General features: G+C 41.2%; 1 protein-coding gene across 3 annotated transcripts in view; it reads left to right on the forward strand.

Moving 5' to 3' along the window:
• The window catches only part of ASAP1 (ArfGAP with SH3 domain, ankyrin repeat and PH domain 1), a 149,430-nt gene that overhangs the window by 117,576 nt on the left and 7,566 nt on the right, over positions 1-24,288 (forward strand). For 2 of the 3 annotated variants that reach the window (XM_053395298.1, XM_053395299.1), the window contains 12 exons: positions 795-958; positions 1,155-1,288; positions 3,620-3,711; positions 5,729-5,915; positions 6,521-6,606; positions 8,018-8,133; positions 8,988-9,055; positions 9,532-9,639; positions 13,453-13,684; positions 17,117-17,287; positions 22,309-22,375; positions 23,467-23,525. In XM_053395298.1, coding sequence (XP_053251273.1) covers positions 795-958; positions 1,155-1,288; positions 3,620-3,711; positions 5,729-5,915; positions 6,521-6,606; positions 8,018-8,133; positions 8,988-9,055; positions 9,532-9,639; positions 13,453-13,684; positions 17,117-17,287; positions 22,309-22,375; positions 23,467-23,525 — 1,484 coding nt within the window. The remainder of the gene's footprint in view (positions 1-794; positions 959-1,154; positions 1,289-3,619; positions 3,712-5,728; positions 5,916-6,520; positions 6,607-8,017; positions 8,134-8,987; positions 9,056-9,531; positions 9,640-13,452; positions 13,685-17,116; positions 17,288-22,308; positions 22,376-23,466; positions 23,526-24,288) is intronic. The other variant, XM_053395300.1, reaches the window with a different exon arrangement.

Consider the following 24,288-nt stretch of genomic DNA (forward strand, 5'->3'; position numbering starts at 1 on the left):
ACAAGGCGACTGTCTCAATCACTGGCAGAATCCGTCAGTGGGCGTTTCCTGAACTTCTTCCAACATAAAAATTCCTTGACAGCCAGTCTCCGCCTAGCTTCTCTGCGTGGAAGCCTTCTGCGCAGAGTAGGCGTGCCAAGCGGAGGTCCTGCGCTCTCCCCACTGATCTCACTGGAAGAGTCTCGGAGCCTTCCCTCCAAAGTACTCTCAGCCTCCCCTTTCTTCCTGGTGTCACCTTGGTTTCCTTCCCCAGCGGAAGCTCTCTCTCTCTCCTTGCTAGTTCCCTCCCCTGCATCATTGGAGTGACTTCCCTCTCCGCTAATCTCTGATGTCAGTTCCCTGACACTATCTCTTTAACCTTAACAAGTTAATGAACTGGTTTATTCCCAATGACTGTTATTTGCATCATAAAATCTTAGTTACAAGCATTCCTGCTACTTCAAGACTGCGTCTCCTGACACACCATATGTTTAGCAACCGGAAGATCTGAGTTTTTAACATATTCCATAACTGCAGTACTTTAGTGGTTAATATTCTGCTGCACAATGTTGTCAGACTTTTTATTTAGTCCTTACTAAATATATATTCCCCACATTTTCTACTACTTTTCCTACATGTTTTATTTCTAACCTGTTCCATTTATTGTGTTGTCTTTTTCTACTGTTCAGATTACTGTTTACCATTAGCATGTGCTATAATTTTCTGCTCTTTCCTGCCTTCAGACAATTGTCTTTTATAGATTTTTTTCATTGGGAAAAGACTTTGAAAAACAACCTCTTTGTATTTTAAATTAGATGGATATCAGTATTGACCAACAGCAAAGAAGAAGCTTTAAATATGGCATTCCGTGGAGAACAAAGTGCAGGGGAAAATAGTTTAGAAGATCTTACAAAAGCCATTATTGATGATATTCAGAGATTTCCTGGAAATGATGTCTGCTGTGATTGTGGATCGCCAGGTATTTTTTACGTGCATTAAATATATTTTTCCTAATGTGGAAACTGTCTGCCCAAATGTTTTATTTCTAGGGATTTATTCGTCACACAGATTCAAAGTTTAACAGATGTATAAAATATCAATAGCTGTCCTGCTGTTATAAGAAGAAAAACGCTTTTTAAAATGCTGTTTGTTTTTTCTTCTGTTTTTTTGTTCAGATCCAACATGGCTTTCAACGAACCTGGGTATTTTAACCTGTATAGAGTGCTCCGGAATACATAGAGAAATGGGTGTTCATATTTCTCGAATCCAGTCTATAGAGCTAGACAAATTAGGAACATCTGAACTCTTGGTAAGCAACATAAAATTCACCAGGCTTAGAATTAACATATCTGGGCAGTTATTGCTAAGCATAATGTTACAAGGATGTGGAAATGGCAGTGTGCATGTTTTGCATACAGAAGGTCCCCGGCATCTCCAGGCAGGACTAGGAAAGACTTCTATCTGAAACCAGATGGACCAGTGGCCTGGCTTGATATTTTTTTTTATATACACACACACACACACACACACACATATATATATATATATATATATATATATATATATATATATATATATATAATGTTGCTTCCAGACGGGCTTATATACAGTCAAGACAAAACAGTTCCTAACAGTTCCTACCTACAGGTTTACAGCCTGAAATAGACATAGGCAAACTCGGCCCTCCAGATGTTTTGAGACTACAACTCCCATGATACCTAGCTAACAGGACCAGTCGTCAGGGATGATGGGAATTGTAGTCCCAAAGCATCTGGAGGGCCGAGTTTTCCTATGCCTGGCCTAAAATAACATGACATATAAGGGGGAAAGGACCAGGAGGGAATGGGACTTTGGATATGTCTTTGACTATTCTATTCATATAGACTTGTTTGCATGGATGTATTTCACAACTACTCTCCAGGCAGAATCTTTTATTCTGTCACATGCAAGAGATCTGTGCCTGCAGGTTGAGAAAGGCTGATCTAGATCCACAGCCCTTCATCACCTTGTGCAGGGAACTTACTCCCTTTTCTCTGATAGCTCAGGGAGAGATCTGAGGTACCCTCCTCAGTTTCTTTGTTACTGTTGCCTGAGTGGCATAAGTGAGCTTTCTTGAGAACCTCAGAATTTTTCCATTATCTATGCCCTGAAATAATATCCCTCCTACCCCATGGTAGATCCTCCATTCTCCCAAGCATCTCCAATATGTGATTAGCCATACTTCTGCATGCTTCAGCCCTCTGATTTTACACTATCAAATTCCGGTTCCAGACAGATCAGTCCCTATAAAGATCAGGCAAATGATTGGGGTTTTTTCAATTAGTAATAATAATAATAAATTTTATTTATATCCCGCCCTCCCCAGCCGAAGCCGGTCTCAGGGCGGCTAACAACAATAAAACAGTACAAAAGTACAGCATAAACAACATTCTAAAATCATTCGTTATAAAATTAATTAATTCAAGCCACTGGCAACCATTGGGCCAGAGCTCCGCGAAGATTGCCGAGGGAGGGAGTCAGGCTGTGCCCTGGCCAAAGGCCTGGTGGAACAGTTCTGTCTTGCAGGCCCTGCGGAAAGATGTCAAGTCCCGCAGGGCCCTGATCTCTTGTGACAGAGTGTTCCAGCAGATCGGAGCCACAGCCAAAAAAGCCCTGGCTCTAGTTGAGGCCAGCCTAACTTTTCTGTGGCCTGGGACCTTCAAGATGTTTTTATTTGAAGACCGTAAGTTTCTCTGTGGGGCATACCAGGAGATTTATAAGATTTATAAATAGTAATATTTATAAGCCGTGAAAGATCACAAAATACCAGTGTCATTAAACATTTCTATTTTAAATCAATCCATCAGTCATAAATCAGATGCTACCCATGAGTTAAACTCATGCTTCTGGCATCCAGTGAGGGATGGAAGAGGGAAGAGGGAAATCAAAACTCCAACACCAGTGTCTAAACAGTTCCTGTAATGACCAGCTGGCACAGTTCAGGGGCAGGAGGTGCCCGATGGAGCTGGGCCCTCGAGCAAAGCTGACTCAATGAGCCCTGCTTCCTATCTCCTACTGTGGCAGTCGGTTAGAATGGCTGCTCCCAGGTGAACCAGTTGTGGGAGCAGAAGCGTAATGGAGCTGGCCTGACACAGCAGAGCTGATGAAGTGAGCTCTGCTTCTCTGTTCTCCCACTGCAAGGCAGTTTCCTATATCCCTGATAGTACTACCATGTTATTTTTTCAGTTCTGGTGTTCAGTTCTGGTGGGTATCTTGATTTTTGTACTACAGTCATACCTCGGGTTACAGATGCTTCAGGTTGCGCGATTTCGGGTTGCTTCCGGGTTTTGGTGCATGTGCAGAAGCCCTAAATCATGCTTTGTGCATGCGCAGAAGTGCCAAATCGCAACGTGCAGATGTGCGGGTTGCGAACGCTACGGGTTGCAAACATGCATTCGCAACCCGAGCGTCCACTGTATTTGCTTGAGTGCAAAATGTTTGGTAATGGCAGACTACAATTTCTAAGGAAAAGGTTTCTCAGAAGGCCTATGCTGTTCTGCGGGGAGGGGTTATCTGGCTGTGTCTTTGAAAATGCAGTATACTTCAAATGCTACGCATTAAAAGTCTTTAGATGAATATTCTTGTTCTGTATCTTCCACAGCTGGCCAAGAACATTGGAAACAATAGTTTTAATGAAATTATGGAGGGGAATTTACCAAGTCCTTCTCCAAAACCTACTCCATCAAGTGATATGTAAGTCATGGGGAAAAGTATTGTATGCGGACAAAATTAATATACGTCTTGTTTCATGGACCTAGAGAGACTCTGATAAAGCAAAGCCAATACATTAATTTTCTTGAGAAGCAGCAAATGTTGAGCAACTTTTCAGATGGGTAATGTGAAAGAATTGATGGGGAAAACCTGTGGATTGCCTCTTGTACCTGGCCTTGCTTGGACCACAAGTTCAGAGCTAGGGCAGAGATTTCTTTCCCCACAATAAAATTTTGTCCCATTTCTGCATGCACACTGAAAATAAAAGACTTTTTTTGATTCTGAGCTTGCTAATAGAGGTGCAGTTTTCACATGGCTGACAGACCTTTTTGCTACCAATTAAGACATTGCAAGTTTGCAAACAAATGATTGAATTTGCTCTTAGATGCTTTAAGCTAATCCTTTTATTGTCCTCTAGTTCAGGCAAAGGCAAACTCGGCCCTCAAGATGTTTTGGGACTACAACTCCCATCATCACTAGCTAACAGGACCAGTGGTCAGGGATGATGGGAATTGTAGCCTCAAAACATTTGGAGGGCCAAGTTTGCCTATGCCTGATCTAGTACCATCGCTTCATAGTTTAATGCATTTTCCTCAACAAATTGCAGTGAATTTCTAAAGTTTTGTTCATGTTCCCAACCCAGTGGTTCTGGGCGGAAATTGTTGCACAGCTAGTCTTGTTATTGTTGTTCGATTATTTTGAATGATTTGTGAAAAGAAAAGATCAAACTTTCATGCAAGATTTACAAGCTGACATTTTTATTAGCCTGCTGGTAAAAATCTAATAATACAGTGGTGCCTCGCAAGACAAAAAGAATCCGTTCCTGGATTCTCTTCGTCTAGCGGTTTTTTCGTCTTGCGAAGCAACCCCATTAGCGGCTAAGCGCTATTAGCGGTTTAGCGGCTTAGCGGCTATTAAAGGCTTAGCGGCTAAGCTGCTAAAAGGCTATTAGCGGCTTAGCGGCTTTGAGAAAGGGGGGGGAAGCGGGGAAAAAATGGCAAGACTCGCAAGACATTTTCGTCTTGCGAAGCAAGCCCATAGGGAAATTCGTCTTGCGAAGCGCCTCCAAAACAGAAAACCCTTTCGTCTAGCGGGTTTTCTGTCTTGCGAGGCATTCGTCTTGCGGGGCACCACTGTACACACTTTCTGAATGATATCTTGTGATGACAAAATGCAGCAAATTACGTCCCTTTTTGTTTACTTCCTGAGCTGCGTTTCTGCCTACAGCACCACTTCAGGCCCATCTAATTGGATTTTTTTTAAAAAAGAGTGCCATTGTGTGGCTACCTCCTATTCTCCAGTTACTCTCTTAACCAATTCTGATCCTCTTCTGCCCTTAATGATTCCATGCTCTCTTTCATTCTTTAGTTTTACTTCTCTCTTTCATCTTTTGGCTCATCCCCTCCTGCAGTTTCAAGCTATCACTTTCTGTGTGGCGTTTGGACAATTACATATGCTTACCTGCCATAATCTGGTCTTGAAAGAGGAATGTTACATGGATTTGGGAGTACCTGGGGACCAGTCACATTTGCCTCATTGGGTCAATTTAGGAAATGTTGCCTAGGACACTCCATGCAATCGTCTTAAGATGTTCTTCATAGTTTTGAGGGTTTGAAAATACGCTTTAAAAATATAAGCTAGTTATCTCAGAATTTTAACACATAGCCTGCTTACACAAAAAATACTTTTAGTTAATATGTTTTGGTTAGCATTTCTAGACCAAACTGGAACTTGGACATTTATAATACATAGGACTTGGTGCGGGGGGCAATTTTTGATTTAGAGGGCTTTTTTGTAAAAGCATCGAGCAAACTATAGTCTCTTTAGAGAATAATAGGTGAACAAGTTACTGTTAAATTGTTCAGATAAGGAATACCTTTTTAAATGCTTTAAATTGAATTTGTGGCCTTAAATACAAAATTAAATTTCATTGTTGGTTTTTTTTAAAGCATTCTGCTAATTCCTATGGGACTTCTAGTAATATTTTCCCCATTTTCAGGACTGCACGTAAAGAATTTATTACTGCTAAGTATGTGGATCATAAGTTCTCCAGAAAGACTTGTGCATCTGCAGCAGCTAAACTGAATAAACTACTTGAGGCTGTTAAATCCAGGGATTTACTTGCACTACTCCAAGTCTATGCAGAAGGGGTCGAACTAATGGAGCCACTGCTAGAGACTGGACAGGTAAGATACTAGTCAAAATATGAAAGGTATGAGCATTATAACAACACATAACACTATACAGTGGTACCTTGGTTTGCATACGTCTTTGTTTGCATACATTTTGGATTACAAACACGTCAAACCCGGAAGTGCGTGTCCTGGTTTGCAACCTTTTTTTGGATCACAACCCATTTTGGGGGGATTACGAACAAAAAAAATTTGGAGGCCGCATTGGCGAAAGCGCACCTTGTGTTACAACCTGTTTTGGTTTACAAACGGACCTCCGGAACGGATTATGGTTGTAAACCAAGGTACCACTGTAAATAGATAACATGCAGCAGAACAATAGCTAATAAGGATCAGCTATGCAACTCACCTTGGCACATGTTTCTATTATACTGAATATTATTTTGTCCAGAGGAAAATTTACATTAAATTTTAACAAATTCTTGTGCACGCATGAGATTAGTAGCTCGTTGTATCTACTCCACTTTTGATGTAGTAATTCTGTGAATGGCTTTAATGTGTTCTGGCTGGGAGAAATAATTTGTGTCATAACATTTTTACCCAGTTGGAATGAACCTGAGAATCTTTAATCCTGCAACCATTTTTTCCCCTATCCTTAGGAGCCGGGTGAAACAGCCCTTCATTTAGCAGTCCGGACTGCTGACCAGACCTCACTCCACCTGGTTGACTTCCTGGTACAAAACTGGTAAAGGCCACCTACTTGACTCTTGGCTGCAAACATAAAAATCAGTTTCCACCAGACTTTGAAAAGCTAATTACGCCTGATACTCCAGTTAAGAAAAGTCATGCAGCTATCACACCAAGGGTTAACTACACTTAAAACGGGCAACTCGCTTTTTCTTCTTTTTACAAAAAGCAGCCATACAGGGGCCCATCTTCCCAACATTGTTTTCCTGCCATAAAACACCCCAGGTTGCCCCCCGAAGTTATTTTCAATCAGCAGAAATGCCAGCATTTCGGGGGCTTCTGGTGGGAAAATAGTATGGAAAGGACTAGGCCAGCCCACTTTCCTTGTGCTGCAGGCACACTCAACGCATTTGTGGGTTTTTTGTTTGTGTGTGTGAGAGAGAGGGAGAGTGAAATGATGATGATGATGATGATGATGATGATGATGATGATGATTAATGAATGTTCCAGTACTTTAAATTTGGCCCCCATTTGATATTTTAATGGAGCTATCTAGCACAGCTCCAAAACAAACTGTTCACCACCAGTTCAGAATGTATCGATGTAAAGTTGGAATTTATTTTCTTTTGCTCCATCATGCATCACACATTCTGCCACATGCACTCGTCACCACCTCTCTCTCTCTCTTTTGGGCTCTGACATGGCCTCAAATCTCCACCTTCCTGCTCTTGTAACAATTTCTGAATACAGTCATACCTTGGTTCTTGTATGTCTTGGTACGCATACATTTTGGCTCCCAAACACCGAAAACCCGGAAGTAAGTGTTCAGGTTTTCAAACGTTCTTTGGAAGCCGAATGTCCGAAGCGGCTGACGCAGCTTCTGATTGAGTGCAGGAAGCTCCTGCAGCCAATCGGAAGCTGTGACTTGTTTTTCGAATAGTTTCGGGAGTCGAACGGACTCTCGGAATGGATTAAGTTCAACAACCAAGGTACCATTGTATGAGCAACCTTGACTGCTTATCCTGCCACCACAAGGTTTAGCTTAACCTTTTTCTAGAAGCTGCCACAAGTTGTTTTTGTTTTTGTATTTGTGGAGGGGAATAGCAATACACCCAAGTCTGTCAAATTTGGGGCAGGGTGTGGGGGCAAAAAGATTGCTTATCATAGTATTTCACATTATAGAAAACTTGCATGCTAGAGATATATTACAGATAAGATGGGGGAACAGGACGGCTTCTATTATTGAAGTACTTCAATATTGGAGTACCTTTGAGTACCCCCAAAGGGTACTCCAAGTACTGAAAGGGTCCGAAGATCTATCACTATTCCCCCCCCCCTTGTTAAATGCTTTTGTCAATATAGAATAATATACATTCATGTGTGTGCACTTGCATGCAGAGCACACAACAAACACAATATGAATTATTTGTTAAAAACCACTAATGTTGTTTTTTCCCTTTGCTTTTTAGTGGAAACCTGGATAAACAGACAGCATTGGGGAATACGGTTCTGCACTACTGCAGTATATATAATAAGCCTGAATGTTTGAAATTGCTTTTGAAGGGGAAGCCAACTATAGATATAGGTGAGCAAGTCTGTAGCTTCAGAATATTTTCAGTATTCCATACAGAAAGGTTTTAAAGGATAAAATCTTTAAATGGGGGTGTGAATAGTTCACTACCCAAGAAAAAGTGTAGCTGACCAAGAAGGAAATTGTTTAACTTAGACACAGACTTGAAGTAATTAAAAAAAATCTTCCTCGCGTAATTAAAAAAAAGCCCTTGGTGCAAATCCCTTGGTGGTTCCTGATTTGCATTTTTCTCATATTTCAAATGCACCTTTGATCATTTGACTCAGTTATATTGCCTTTGATGTTAACTTGTTAAAATGAGATACTGCTTTGCTCCTGCTTTCACAGATAGTGAAAATTCAGAGTAACGTTTACAATTTCAGCTTACATTTTTTAAAATGTTCCTTCTGAGCCTTTGGACTCTCTGAAGATTCATAACTATACAGCTTTACAACTGAGAAGTAATAGTTGGGGTGTCATTGTAGTACTCCCAAAATAAAGAGCATTTCCAGGATCCGGCAAGAATAGAGCACTCCAGGATCCCCATATCATTCTTTTGCTTCTAGTACCTAGCTCTCAGCTGCTAACCACTGCACATCAACATTGCTTCCAGAAGAAAAGCAATAAACCCCCTTTCATTCTGTACAACAATCTAGCTAAAACTGAATTCCTTAGTTCTGAACTGTGGTAATTTCATAAGCTTGAATTGTTCCCATTGTTCAGTGGGTTCTGCTGTTCTCCAAGATCATTCTTGTTGTGCATATCAATAGCTTGGTTTTCATATTCTATTTTTAAAATATAGAGTCCTGGATTTATTATATTTTTTGCAGCACTGTTTGACTATTTAATATCATATTTCCATTTTCTAGTAAACCAAACTGGAGAGACTGCTCTGGACACAGCAAAGAGATTGAAATCTATCCAGTGTGAAGACTTGGTAAGGGGCTGGGGGGAATGCTATGTTACACAAATGGAAATGAGAGGGGAAAGGGTCTGAAAATTCCTCTAATCATTCAGTAGAATGGTTCCATAGATCCTATTAGTGAAGTTCTGCTCATGGGAGAGCAGGGTGGTTTTCACCAGTTGGAGAACTCTCTGTACAGCATGGGAGGAAATGGGGGTGTCAACAAAAGTTAACTCCTTGTCTCCCTTTTGTGAGTGGCAGCCTCTGCTGGCCTCCCAGACCAACTCCACTCACAGAAGGGTGACTCTGTAACCAAGCCTGTAGGCCTAGTCCAAATCACAGGGTTCTGGGTCTTTTATTTTTTAAAGCAGACTCTGAAAACAAGAATTTAGGGTTTTCTGCTTGCTGTTTACCAAGTCAAGCCATGGTAAAATTGCCCCTGGAAAGGACACAATTAGTCTTTCTTTAAAGAGGTAAGATTAACATTTCCAAAATGCATGTCTTTTCAGCTTTCTCAGGCCAAAGCAGGAAAGCTAAATCCACATGTACACGTAGAGTATGAGTGGAATCTTCGGCAGGAAGAAATGGATGAAAGCGATGATGACTTGGATGACAAGGTAAGGAATAGTCTTGGATCAAAGTATTACACATTGAATTTTGGGGGTGACTGCACTCTTAGTGCACCCATCATTCCTCCCTGGTCTCTGAAGTCTGAAGCTCTGTAAGAGCTGTTGCTTTGATCTAATAATTTCTCTCCGTCTATTGTTTTTAAGAGGAGTTCTACTTGTTCCTCTTCTACTTTCATTAATATTGAATCACTGTTCTAATCAATTGTTCTTTACATATATAAGTAGGCTGCACGTAGGCAGTTGTGTGAGAGTCTTAATGTGCTTGTCTGGGAATAGATGGTTCGTGCTGCATGGAGGAGTGCAGAAGGAGGAAGTTTAGAAGCCGAGTTTGAGTCCGAAAACGTTGCTGAAGGAATGCTAAGCTTCTCCAGGAGCTGTGGAGAACAATCAACATGTTAGAAAAGAGTAGCTATAATTGCATTAAACCAGTGTTATGTAGTGTATGGATTAGTAACTGATCTTAATCTCACAAATAGATATTTTCAATAATTTGTAAATCAGTGGTGGGGAATCTCCAGCCTGCCAGGCTTCTCTATTTAAGCTACAGCATGGTGTGACCCAAACTATGCTCACCTCTTCCATTGCATGACATCATATTGTCAAGAAAGAATTGAGAGTATATTCTAAGGCTGCTCCTGATTCTTCCTTTGCAAGCCGCAGGTTCAAAGTTGAACAACCTGACATCACACAACATCAGGTGCTAGTTTGGCCATAAAGAAGCTTTTAACTAGTGGGCCATGGAAGGTTTCAGACCTACAATTATTATTATTATTATTATTATTATTATTAATTTATTTATTTATACCCTGCCCATCTGACTGGGTTTCCCCAGCCACTCTGTTTAATTCATTTATAAGAACATTTATATACCACCATCTGATGAAGAAAAATATCAAGACAGCGTACAATAAAATCATTAAGCCATCACAAAATCATAAAATATAGAACAAATGACTAACACAAAATGGGGGAAACTCTCAAGCCCTTGAGAGGTCTATAGACATATTGAAGATACCAGAGATCTAAGGACTGGAAGAGACTAAAACATTTACCTGGCATTCAACGAATCATACAAAATTTGTTCTCAGATACAGAATAGCTATTTGTGGTTCGAGGACCCGACCCCCGCAATGTGGAAAGAATACACAAGGACACGTGGTATAAGGTTAATGGGCAAGAAAAGGCCACAACTTTATTGATTACAGCAGTGAAAAGGTATTGGCTTAGGCATTGGATGTCTAAAACAAGGAGGGTTTATTCACCAGTAGGTGGAGCCTGTTGATGCTAACCCAACTATAGGCTCTCCCCTGATGTCACCGAGGGTCGTGCCATGGCCTCCCGCCAAGCAGGCATCGGACAGAATACACGACCGCCAGATTCCTTTAACGGAATACCCAAAAAATTGAAGGCATAGGCGATGGCCACACCTAGCTCTTCGACACCACAACACATTTTTCCAATGCCTAACCTACCCACCAATACCACAAAAGTTGTGACGATTGCTACGAGGTAGGCGAAAAAACCAAAAAAGCCTAATGCCAAATGGAAAAATTCCTTCACGGCCCCCCAGACAACCGGGGCGACCAACCTAAGGTCCATAGCAAGGCCAAAAAACCTAGACCCTGAGCTCAAAGGGAGTGGAGGGTGGGTGACTCGCGACGGGACGATGGAGAGTGAGGCCGAGGAGGGGCTGGCGCCGCAGCATATAGGCTGCTGTAAACGCCCCCTCGGAGGCACCTGGTTGGGTGCCTGCCGATGGGCGTAGGCGCCAGCCAGGTGAGTGGGGGTGGCAGGGGGCTAACGCCCCCTGCTAGGGGCGGAGCTTGGGCTCCCGCCCACAACCACTCCCCTCTCTTCCAGGGAGGAGAGTCTTTAACTAAAACTGTCAACAAGTTACTGGGACTTAGAAGCAAGCTACACCATGTGCAGACATATATAATAGAATCCTGCTGTACACTTTCCCCCTTTTATTTCTTTTTTGAAATAATGGAATGAACAAACTTTGGATCCAACCCTCAGAGCAGAGAAGTGGGAGGGGAGTGCTTAACCCTCCTTGTACTTTTCTCCTTCCAATTTTCTCCTTCCAATTGCTCCCTCTCCTCATAAGGATCTAAACCTAAAATTTGAAACCTGCAGTAGTGGTACACAATTTGGAGTAGAAACAGCATCTCCCCCATAGGGTTCAAAATACACATTTTCCTATGGACGTTAAGCACTATATCTCATTAGCTCCTTCTCTGACAAATTCCTCCACCAAAAGCTTCGTCCACCAAAAGCTCTTTCTCATCTTTTAAAAAATGTTCATGCTCCATTATATATGTTGCAAAGCTATGTACAAACAAACAGAACTGCATAGTTAATAAACAGAGCTATATTTTGTTCAAGTTTGAACATTATGCTACAACTTGTTTCACCAAGTGGTTTTAGAGAATTTCTTTTCTGCTGTTGGGAGCAGGTTTGCTCACATAATGGAAAGTATACTGCAAAGCTGTGTGTGTACATTTAACACTGATATTCTTAAGTACACAGGAGATCAATTTATACCGTGGTACCTCAGGCTGCATACGCTTCAGGTTACATACACTTCGGATTACAGACGCTTCAGGTTACAGACTCCGCTAACCCAGAAATAGTACCTCGGGTTAAGAACTTTGCTTCAGGATGAGAACAGAAATCGTGCAGCAGCAGCGGGAGGCCCCATTAGCTAAAGTGGTGCTTCAGGTTAAGAACAGTTTCAGCTTAAGAACGGACCTCCAGAACGAATTAAGTACTTAACCCGAGGTGCCACTGTATATCGTTGGGTTGCATGAACTTTTTTCAATTTCTTCCTTGGCAACTTTTTGCATCTGTGTTAACAGTACAGTGGTACCTCTGGTTACAAACTTAAATCATTCCGGAGGTCCGTTCTTAACCTGAAACCGTTCTTAACCTGAGGTACCACTTTAGCTAATGGGGCCTCCTGCTGCCACTGGTACGTGATTTCTGTTCTCATCCTGAGGTAAAATTCTTAACCCAAGGTACTACTTCCGGGTTAGCGGAGTCTGTAACCCGAGGTGTTTGTAACCCGAGGTACTGCGGTATTCATATATTTCTAAAACAGACAAACAAAGAGGGAACCATGTTGGTCCTTATGAAAAAAGCCCAAAATCCACATTAGGGACCAACCAAAATGACATAAAATAATGAGCAGGCTTTCTGGCACTCCCGAATTCTTCGTCAGGTTGGATATTACAAAAAGGAGGAGGTGGGAAGATGAGTGAGGGGGTACCCAGAAGTATAAAAAGTACAAAATAAGGCTGAACATTGTGACCATGAGGTCTGCATTTAGTCACCTAACTGAGATTGGGAACTGAGTGAATTAATCTCTGCTAGGTGCCGAAGGTATCAGGTTACACCTAATATTCTGGGACAAAGAAGCAGTGGCAGATCCCCCTTTCTTCTTTTTTTCTTTTTGAACAGATCACCATTTTTGAAAACATAAAGGCCTACAGTTACCCACATCTGTCTCAGGCCTTAAGCGAAAGACAGTTTCCTGGTTAGACAGAAAGCCCGAAGTAAAGAGAAACATGGCAGTCCGTATATTAGTGAAGCTGGAGATTGATTTTGGGTTGTCTGCTAGGTAAGAGTCAACTGAAGCCAAATTGTATAGTGCTGCCTACTGGTCAGAGGGATTGCAAAGTCTGAGAAGCACAGATATATGTTTGTGTAATAGTTCTTTCTCTTTCATCAGCATTACCCTTAAAACAACAACAACAACTGGATGGTGCACAATTCTAATGAGTCTATTAAATTTCCCCACAGCCTAGTCCGATAAAGAAGGAGCGTTCTCCAAGACCCCAGAGCTTTTGTCACTCCTCCAGTACTTCTCCCCAAGACAAAATGGCTCTCCCTGGTCTTAGCACGCCAAGGGACAAACAGCGACTCTCCTATGGAGCCTTCCCCAATCAGATTTTTGTCTCCGCAAGCATAGACTCCGCAACTTCTCCGACAGGAGTAGATGCCCCTCCGCTCCCTCCTAGAAATTCTGGTAAAGGTATGTTATTCAATACCAAACACTTGTTGTAAAACTTTTGTGGTTAACTGGGATTTTCCTTTTTAGAAATGTTTTCAGGGCTCAAACGGAAGGTTTATAATTTTCTTTCACAAATGGACAATAATACTTTGAAGGCTATTATAAACCTCTTTTGTTAAAGCACCAAGTATCCAGCAGTGCTCATGTGCTTGCTTAACTTTAAGAAACAGTTGCCTTGAGTAAGGTTTGGTTAATGCTCATTCTGCCCACAGTTCTAATGCTAAATTGACTAAGTCTTGACGAGATAAGTACATCAGACTCTCCATCAGATCACCCCACCTAATCCAGACCATGGTGGAAACAATCAAGTAAAATATTCCATTTCTAGTAGAGCAAAGATGAGCAGGTAACCAAGCGGTTCTCCAGAAAGTTAGAATAAAACTAGGACTGAACTGAAAGGGAGAAGGTGACTTTTTGCAAACGGCTTTAGCTAAATTAAAGCTTTCCTTGCCCATGGTGCTCTGTCGCTACATTCCGGTGATTTTTCAGTGCTTTGAAGGGGGGTGGGGTATGCAGGAATTAACCTATTTCAGGATTGCCTCCAATGACATCTGTGGATATTCAAATCTCCTTGGCTATGTAGTATTGAGGCATCATTCTTTCTACTATATAACCCTCAGTTGGCTGGGATCAGCCACATGACTAATTCGGAGCACATTTTTGCATAGCAAAGAGTTTCTTCACTAGCTATTTTCCTGAGTCTGGAGAAATATCACCCACTGGAGCCTGTATCTACCAAAGCAGATGCTTTGCTGCTTTAAGTTGTCAAGCATCTTTGGAGCTATGGCAGCAAACCAGTTGGCGTGGTTTGACTAAAGCTGCAATCCTATACACAGTTAGCTTGAAGGGAGCCCCATTAACCTCTGTTGGGCTTCATCCAGACTCATTTTGCACAGAAGTATTACTGGGCATGTAAGAAGGTTTATATGAATTATTGTTGTAATCTTCATCCACCTCTACTTGTGTAGACATTTGATTCTATGCTGTTTTGTGTGTTGCGCTATTTATTCAAGCTAAATTTGACTTCAGTGTTCCCTAATTGAAATTTGAATCAGCTGTGGTACCCATGGCGTGCACTTGCCTCCGAAATGTGTATGCAGCTGTTTAGTTTGCAGTGCAACTTAATGAGCAGCTTGTGTTTGTGATAAATAATAGGTTTGTCTAACTGTACTTGCACCTGTTTTCTCTGGATAATGATAGACCCTTAGACTGTTATGATAGATTTCTCCTTTCTGAGGTGGTGCAACTTTTAAAACGAATATTTGCCCATTTTCACTCTTTAGCCAGGTAGATTGCAAGGTAAATATTGAGATAAACAATAATATAAGCAATACAGAGTCAGAACAATGACTAACATAATATGCAATGATAATCCCTGACCTTATGCAGGATGTCACAGTGCAGTGGAACCTCGGTTTTCAAACGTAATCAGTTCCGGTAGACCGTTCAACTTCCGAAATGTTTGAAAATCGAGGATCAATGGGCAGTCAGCAAAATCCATTGAAAAAACTGAAAAAACATGCAGCGGAAGCCGTCAACTTCGAAGGCATGTTTGAAAACGGAAGCAATTACTTCCAGGTTTTTGGCGTCTGGGTTCTGAATCATTCATCTTCCGAGACACTCAAAAACTGAGGTTCCACCGTGTTGTTACATAGTCAAGTGTCTGCATCTTGTTTGTTTTGATTCAAAACAAGCTAAAACATTTGTACTTTTAATAAAAGCCATCTTCTAATTTCTTCTAAGATTCAGTGCACTTATTTGTATCATCTACTTTGTATTCAAAGGTATGTTTTGTAGTAGTAATAATAGTAGTATGTGTTTCACTTTATTTCACATTTACCAATGAGAATTTTTAATCAACCAAGGCGATTTTTGTATCTCAGAATTTCAGCATCTTTTACTGCTAGAGCATAACATCCACTTCATTACTTATATGGCATTGATCTTATATGACAGTATATTCTCTCTCTTTTTAACATTTTAATGACAAATTGCATTTATGTAATGTTAAGCACTTCACAGTGTTATTGTAATCTATAAAACAATCTAGTACATTTGCTATTATCAGTATTATCACCAAATTAATCTTTTAGCTATGTTTCTTATTTATTTGTTATGGTGTCTATATAGGACACCCAATAAAACTTATGTTTAACATGCTTTTAAGGTTTAAATGTTAAAATAGATGGAAGCAAAATTATTGTAATTTAGATACGCAAGTTTAAACCAAGTTTAAACCTCTTTTATGTATAAATGCCTAAACAGACAATGCATTACCAATAGTAGGATTTGCTGTACAGAAAGCCACCAAAGACAGTACAGTAAGCATGCAACTTACGCACATTTAACTTGTGTGCATTCAGCTTTACATGCATGTCAAAATAAATAAAAAAAGATTAAAAAGGGGCAGAAAGTAGGCCGAGTTCCTCTCCAACCAGGCCTTTGGCTTATTAATATTCTACGACCTTTTAAATGTATTGGGTGGGGGCCTATTGTTTTCTTCAGTTTTAACTATTTATTTTGTTCTTTTATACTGTATTTTTATCTTGTAAACTGCCCTCAGATCCTCAGATGAAGGGTAATATATAAATTTAATTTTAAAAAATGAATAAAATTACTTTGGCAAGCCCACCCGCCATTGAACCTAGTGAGTATTAACTATACACAATTTCGGCTTTAGGCTCAATCCCTGGAATGTACCCCTTGCCTAGGTTGTTGGCTTACTGTATCTGCTTTCAGTGTTGCATGCTTTAGCAGAAAGTAACTTCCAATCCACATCTGTTCTTTTCCTCCCTCATTTATTGAGAGCCAGTGTGGTGTAGTGGTTAAGAGCGGTAGACTCGTAATCTGGTGAACCGGGTTCGCTTCCCTGCTCCTCCACATGCAGCTGCTGGGTGACCTTGGGCTAGTCACACTTCTCTGAAGTCTCTCAGCCCCACTCACCTCACAGAGTGTTTGTTGTGGGGGAGGAAGGGAAAGGAGAATGTTAGCCGCTTTGAGACTCCTGAAGGGGAGTGAAAGGCGGGATATCAAATCCAAATCCAAACTCTTCTTTATTTTAAAATAGATAATAATTAAGTAATTTAAGCCCTGTCTGCTGTGACTAAATATTAAACTGAAATTCCTTTAGAGTGCCTTCTCTCTGATATGCCAAGTGTGTGTGTGTGTATACGTGTACTGTTCCAATCAAAATACTTACAAAGCCAGAAAGGCTTAGAGTGTAATAAGAGTGTTGTTAAAGTTTGGAATTGCTTATTGTTGCTTTTCATTCCTTTGCTTTAATGTGGTCTGGTGCCTCCCCCCCCTTTTTTTCTTTTTTGGTAGTTCCTTTTGTGCTGCTTTTGTGCTAACCCTTCTGTGTGTTGGTAAAAGGCTGTTTGTTTGATTTTACAGGTCTGCCTGGCCCTCCTTCAACCCTTCCTTTAAGCACTCAAACCACTAGTGGCAGCTCCACTCTGTCTAAGAAGAGGCCCCCTCCCCCACCCCCTGGACACAAAAGAACCCTCTCTGACCCACCAAGCCCACTACCTCATGGACCCCAGAATAAGGGCCAAATTCCTTGGGGTGAGTTTTAAAACACTTAAGACAACACTCGGGTGAGAGGGAGATGCTCACAGTGGCTCAGTTCAGACATCACACTAAACCTTGGCTCAAGTAGGCTATCCAAGATTCAATGGAATGTTGGAATTGGGGGGGGGGGGGACATAATTTACAATTGGCTGGCAAAATTGCTTCCTACAGGGTTAGTGCAATACCATGGCTGAGTATGATGCATGAATTGAACCAGTCGCTGCTAATTATAAATGAATCTCTCCAGCTGATAAGCTTTCTGTGACTTTTCCTGTGTCGTTCCAAAGGCTCATAGCTACCTTAAAAGGGTAAAGGGACCCCTGACCATTAGGTCCAGTCGTGGCCGACTCTGGGGTTGCGGCGCTCATCTCGCTTTATTGGCCGAAGGAGCCGATGTACAGCTTCCAGGTCATGTGCCCAGCGTGACTAAGCCGCTTCTGGCGAACCAGAGCAGCACATGGAAACGCCGTTTACCTTCCCGCCAGAGTGGTACCTATTTATCTACTTGCACTTTGACGTGCTTTCAAACTGCTAGGTTGGCAGGAGCAGGGACCGAGCAACAGGAGCTCACCCAGTCGCGGGGATTCGGACCGCTGACCTTCTGATCAGCAAGTCCTAGGCTCTGTGGTTTAATCCACAGCGCCACCCGCGTCCCCATAGCTACCTTGGTTATTTCTGTTGGCAACAATGTGCGGAAGTAGCTAACACAGTTACCAAACATGTTGAGCTGGGTTCAGCTAAACCGTTGTGCTATTGGGAACCCACTCAACAAGTCTCACTAGCTCAATGGGGCTTATCCCACCCACCCCCGGGGTGCCCCTACAGAATTGCCACTGTGGATCAGGAGACACCCACCAACCATGAATTGCATGTAGGGGGAATAGAGGGAAGATAATTCCATCTGGCATCCGCTGATGGAACATTTATAATAGGGCAGTTAATTATTTCCAATATTTGTTAGCACAGTTCTGTTTAGATTGATAGGAAGGTCCTCTGGGGCAGAAAGTGGGAAATCAAACCAATTTATGCAGAGCTTAAGGTGTTTGCTTGAAACTACAAAAGCACACCCTTCATAAGATTTTAACGCTGCTGCTGTCCCTAGGCTACCATGTTGCCTTGTACTCTGCTGAAAACATTCTAGCCTCCATAGTCTGTACTTTACTAAAGTGCAATAACTAAAGCAGAATTTTTTTTCTGTGTCTGGCCAAGTAAATTTCAGGTTTTTGTAAGATTCTCCTTTACTGTCGTGCAGTCCTGTACATGTCTACTCAAAAGTAAGTCCCATTGAGTGCTTACTCCCAGGTAAGTGTGTATAGGATTGCAGCCTAAATTACTTTGCCGCTGGCTTTGTTTGCATATCATAGTAAGCCACAGCCAGTAGCTTACTGTGAGCATACAGATGGCTCATGTTTTACTCCTCCCCTAGTGGGGCCAACAAACCACAATCCCTAACTTGGCATTGTGCTTTATTTTGCACCAGATAAACTACAGTGTGAAGCCATTGCTACATTTTAGCGTGCCAGTTATGGTTCTGGTGTAATGCTATGTAGGGATCATGGGTTATTGCTTCCCCTTGCGCTAAGGAAAGAGCGAAGCAAGAGTGGTTTCATTTTCCTGGCAAACCATTAACTATGGTTTACCATGATGCACAAACTGGTCTTGTGTGACATTTCTATACATCAGGTTTGCCTGACAAGTCTACTTTCAAAGCCCTCGACTTTAGTTCTGAAAGTGTTCTAAGGAATTACTTGACCTATATTTTCAAATATGATGATGGGTTTTGACTGCAATGGCAAAAAGCTTTAACCTGAAAAAGTCTACAATTTGATTTGTACTCAGCCTTTAGGAAAAAAGTATGAGATTTGTATGGTTTTCTTTGGGACTTATGTCCCCCCCCCAAAAAAAAAACACAATCCAAGAACAGTTAAATAAGCGGGAAATAGGTGTGTCAGTTTATAGATCAAAATTCCCTTCAACTGTAAGTGGGTGAGCATTGTTACAGGGTTGTTGCAAGTCACAGTGACTTGTCATTTTAGGAAGTGAAACTTTATTTTTGCGAATTTCTTCAGTGAGGAGGTTTTTCTATGCAATTTTACACGCAATTGACTTACCAAGCAAAGCTAAACTACATTAATTTAATCTTTTTAGCTCCCCTGATTTTTGGAATTTGAAAGTCAAAAAATTCAGCAGGCCCTGTCACGTCCATGTAAACAAGTGAAATTCAGGAATAGGGGGAAATGTTTCTGGCCATACAAAATAGCAATTTGTAAAGGTGGCCATGCTGTACTTTTCCTCAGACAAATTATAAGCTGTAACAAGGTTTGTGCAATGGTTTGTCTGGAGAAGGCTAAACCATGAGCCCAGACGATCCTTCAGTTCAGCACAGTAGCAGAACAACTGGTGAGGAGCAAGGCAGCTATGATTCCCCTCTCTGGGAGTCCACATGCTTGTTCACTCTAAGCCACAGTTTGGCTTAGTGTTACATGCAAACAAGGACTGTGGCAGAGCTAAACACAAATGCATTATTCTCTGGGGCTCCCTTTCTAGCTGGCATAGCCAGTAATGGATTGTGCTCTTGTTTTTTGTGTTGAAAAGTTAATTAGCTGATGCATGACAAAGGGAAGGCCTATGCTTAGTTAATGGCCCTTTATTCACTAAATTTATTTATGTGTTTGCATCCATGTGCTGCTTATAACTATAAATCTTTGGCTTGCCTCTCTGGCTTGTGTCACCTCCAGACAGAGTCAACAAAGATTCCTGCGACACGTTAAATACTAACAAATGTATTGTGGCAGAAAACCATCCTGATTTCGTTTAAGTGGTTTTGTTGTTGTTGTTGTTGTTGCAACAGTCTATAACATTCTCTGACATTTCTAAATAAGACAGAGATGGCAACTGTTGATTAAACTATAACAGAACTATAATTTAAACCAAAAATTTTTTTTCCTTCCAGTAGCACCTTAAAGACCAACTAAGTTAGTTCTTGGTATGAGCTTTCGTGTGCATGCTTTCGTGTGCATGGTGTGAAAGCTCATACCAAGAACTAACTTAGTTGGTCTTTAAGGTGCTACTGGAAGGAAAAAAAATTTTTGTTTTGACTATGGCAGACCAACACGGCTACCTTTCTGTAACTAGAACTATAATTGTTGGAAAATAACTGGGCAACACATAACTCTGCAACAGATGAGCCGAGTAAGTGAGGTGCTGGGCTTTGAGAAGGAAGTGCGAGGGCTCTGACAGGGTCCTATATTCCTCTCGCCTCCTTTCCAAAGCCTAGCTAGTGCTTTCCCGGTTGTGGAAGGGAGGTAGGAGGACTCTAGGACCTGCCACAACCTCACACCTCCTTCCCCAAGCCTGGTGCCTTGATTATCTTGGCCTACCTGCCCCACCCCACCCCAGCAACAAGGCAGTGTGCGGTCCACATGTTCTGTGTCGAAGTACACTTGCAGGCCCACCTGGTATGAAAAGTTAGGCCGCCTTGATCTAGAACAGGCATAGGAAAACTCGACCCTCCAGATGTTTTGAGACTACAATTCCCATCATCCCTGACCGCTGGTCCTGCTAGCTAGGGATCATGGGAGTTGTAGGCCCAAAACATCTGGAGGGCTGAGTTTGCGTATGCCTGATCTAGAACAATAAGAACCTTTCTAGCTATAAAAAGCCTTGGAGTTGACTGCACTCCCAGTTGTGTCCTTTAGAGGGTAGACAAGAACAGGATAATCAAAATAAGGCTTCTTAAACTGGAGGGGATGGGTGGGGACAAAGGAACAAGAGTTACTTCTAAGTGAGGGCCTTGCCCCACTTATTGCAACATACCCTTATCCTCTCCATGGGGCACGGAGAGGCTCGTACCTTCCTCTTGAATCTCCAGATTTCCAGAACTTTTGGCTTTTCTCCTTGCTTGGGTGGCCACTAAAGGTGGTCTGTTGTCTTCTGCTCCTCACTGTGAAGCAAACCGCATGCTAAATCACATTTTGGCTGCCCCCATCCAACCTTTGCTTGCTGTTCTGGCCAAAGGTTTTGATTTCTCAGCTGGGAAGAGAGTTGGCTCAAAGAAGAGTTCTTTCCTTGGGCTGCCTGAGGCAACAGGGCATCTAGAATGAGGCACAATTCAGGAGGCAACTCATTCACCCATCACACCAGCCCTTTTCTTTGCCAAGAATGTGGTTTCCTTTTATACTATCAATTTAACTCTCTGAGGACCAGTTCACACACAAACTCTGTGCCTCCATTCAATGCGATCGCCATTTGTGTGAATAGGGCCTTAAACGTATTAAATTCTTCACTTGGGTTCTTAGGGCTGAATTGCACACATCTTCAGAAAGGTTATTTGCATTTCTTCATTCGCATCACTAGATTAATTGTTATCAACAAATTCAGCCTCTCTGGGAGAAATTAATTTCCAGTTTGTGGTGAAAGAAGGTGATAAAATTAAAAGTTCTCATAGAAACAGGGTGTGTTTTTAGTATCAGAATGTGAAACCTCAGCAATATAGCTAGTGCCCTACAATAGTAAATTAGAGTTCTACCTTCAGCTTCCTAGCACATTTTGGTGTAAACAGTTGGGTGAGGTTTTTTAAAAAACCAAATATTACAGAAATAGGAAGTTCTATATAAGGACTGAAGTGTTAACAATTTTTCAAAAGAGAAAATGCCTCAGATCACAAAGTTTTAACTCTTGCCTAACTTCTTTCATAGCACCTTGGCCACAAACACATGCATAACGCACAAACACAGTACAATGCACCTCCTGTACAAACATGCTATTATAGTATAATTCTTTTAAATACTTTCCCTTACTAGCAGACGGACTTAAATTGCTTAAAATTAACATTGCATAGGAGGCCATATGCTAGATTATAAATGCCTTTTCTGGCCTTAAATCACTATGCATAAAAAAAGGTAGCGGTGAGATCCTATAGCTTCTACTTGAAAAGTCTTTACATTATTTATGATATCTGCTACTTCATCCAATTTAAAATTAAAAAAAAACTTATTTAACGTTTTAATCCATAGGTAATGATTTGGGTCCTCCAGCCACAAAGACTGCAAACAAGTTTGAGGGGATGTCTCAACAATCAGGGTAAGATTTTTTTTACATTTCCTGTTCGTTCACTGAGGCCAAACAATGATATTAATCCAGATTTTTGTGAGTCAGTAGAAAATTGTTCCTTTAAAAAAAACAACAACATATTTATAGTTGAACTTAACTTGTTTACATTTCACCTTCTCTTTTCTTTTTAATAGCTTTTGCTAGGCATACCGTCAGGGTTTGTAATGTAAAAGTCAGTATCATGTTTTCTTCAGACAAATCTGTGATACAGCCCCACGTGCATTGCAGTTCTAGCCACTCTTATCTAAAAGAAGAAGAGGATGTTAACAGAGCTAGAAAAGCTGTCAATAGAAGGAGGCCTGATTTCAGAAAGGACCCTGTTGACATCACGAAAAGCCTTTTCTGGCACATGTTTACACGGCTTTCCTGACCCATGATATAAAATTCTAAAGCACCAGTGAACTTGGAGGTTTTCAGCTTTAAAAAAATCTTTTTTAAAAAGCTATTGCAGCACTAGCTTTGAGGAAATAGGCTATGCAGACATCTCCTCTCCACTCCAGAAAAAGACAATGCAGTGCTTTCATGTGCTTAAACTAGCACTGTTTCAAAACCTTTAGAGCAAATTTCAAATGTCTCATTTAGTAGGAAATAAGTCCTGGAAATGTGGCAATCAGTGCAAATCTTCAAACATGTCAGGTACAAGAGATCATAATGTGGCATATATATATTCTTAGTTTTTAATATTATCCTTGAGTTGATCATCCAGTGCTGAAGTAATTCAGAATTCAAAGAACCAACATCTCCCCTGCCCCAGTTCATGATTCTTTTTCAGTTCTGTTTTGACTTATGATTTCTGTTCCAGTGGTGTCCTATTTGAACAGGTCAATATCCATACTCTTTCAGTAGCCTATTTCAAAAACAAGCTTAGAATAATAGAATCCTTATATACAAACATTGTTATATTTGAGTAAAGGAAGCCCACAGTCAACACCCCTGTGCGGTTTTGAGTCTGTTCTATGGAAAGTGTTTGTGCTGCTAACGTTGATGCCTGGTACTCTAAAAAGGAGGCATTTTGGGTATTTCATTATAGAGATGTAAACCATTATGTGTTTGCTCATCAGCACTGGGACTGCTAAGACTGCACTGGGTCCAAGAGTTCTTCCAAAACTACCTCAAAAAGGTAAGTATATCTCTGAGCATGAATGCATACAGAGCTATGTTATACTAAATCAGATCATTGAACCACTACTGTTCTGGTCTACTGTTGACTGGCTGGGGTCTCTGAAATCTCAAGTATAGATTTTCCCCAGGCCGGTCTCTTCCTCTCTTGCCTTATTCACAGCATGTTTGTATTTATATTGTGAAGAGTTGTTTGAACAACATAAAGTTTCAGCATAAGAAACCTGCCTAATCCTGGGATGCTTTGTAGGTTTCAAGACATAGGAGTGGCAAGAACTAAGAATATAGTTGCTGCAGTACTCTGTTTTACAAATGTCTCTTAGACTATAACAGGGATGGGGATTTCAGGCTCAGGGCCAAGTTCACACTTCCACATCTCTCTGTTTTATTTATTTAATTCCATTTATGAATCCCCACAAAATGTCTCAAAGCAATTTCATGGTAAAAACAACAACAAAGATAATGAAAAATAAATGCATATATGCAAATGGAAACTATTTCATTTGTGAAAACAGTTTGAAGGCAGACTGGGATCAATATATCCACTTAAGAGGCTGGTTGAAAAAGGAAGGTCTTCAACAGGTGCCAGAAAGGCAATAGAGATCGTGCCTGTCTGATAAGTAGAGTGAGGCATTTCCAAAGGGTTAGTGCTAAAATTCCTATATTGTGCAGAACACAATCAGGTGTTATCCTCAAGAAGCTTTCTCCTGTTGAGCACAGTGATTGCGTATAAAAGTATAGGACCTTGTGTGTGGGACTTTTAT

The sequence above is a fragment of the Podarcis raffonei genome, chromosome 7 (assembly GCF_027172205.1).
Source record: "Podarcis raffonei isolate rPodRaf1 chromosome 7, rPodRaf1.pri, whole genome shotgun sequence".
Classification (NCBI taxonomy): Eukaryota; Metazoa; Chordata; class Lepidosauria; order Squamata; family Lacertidae; genus Podarcis; species Podarcis raffonei.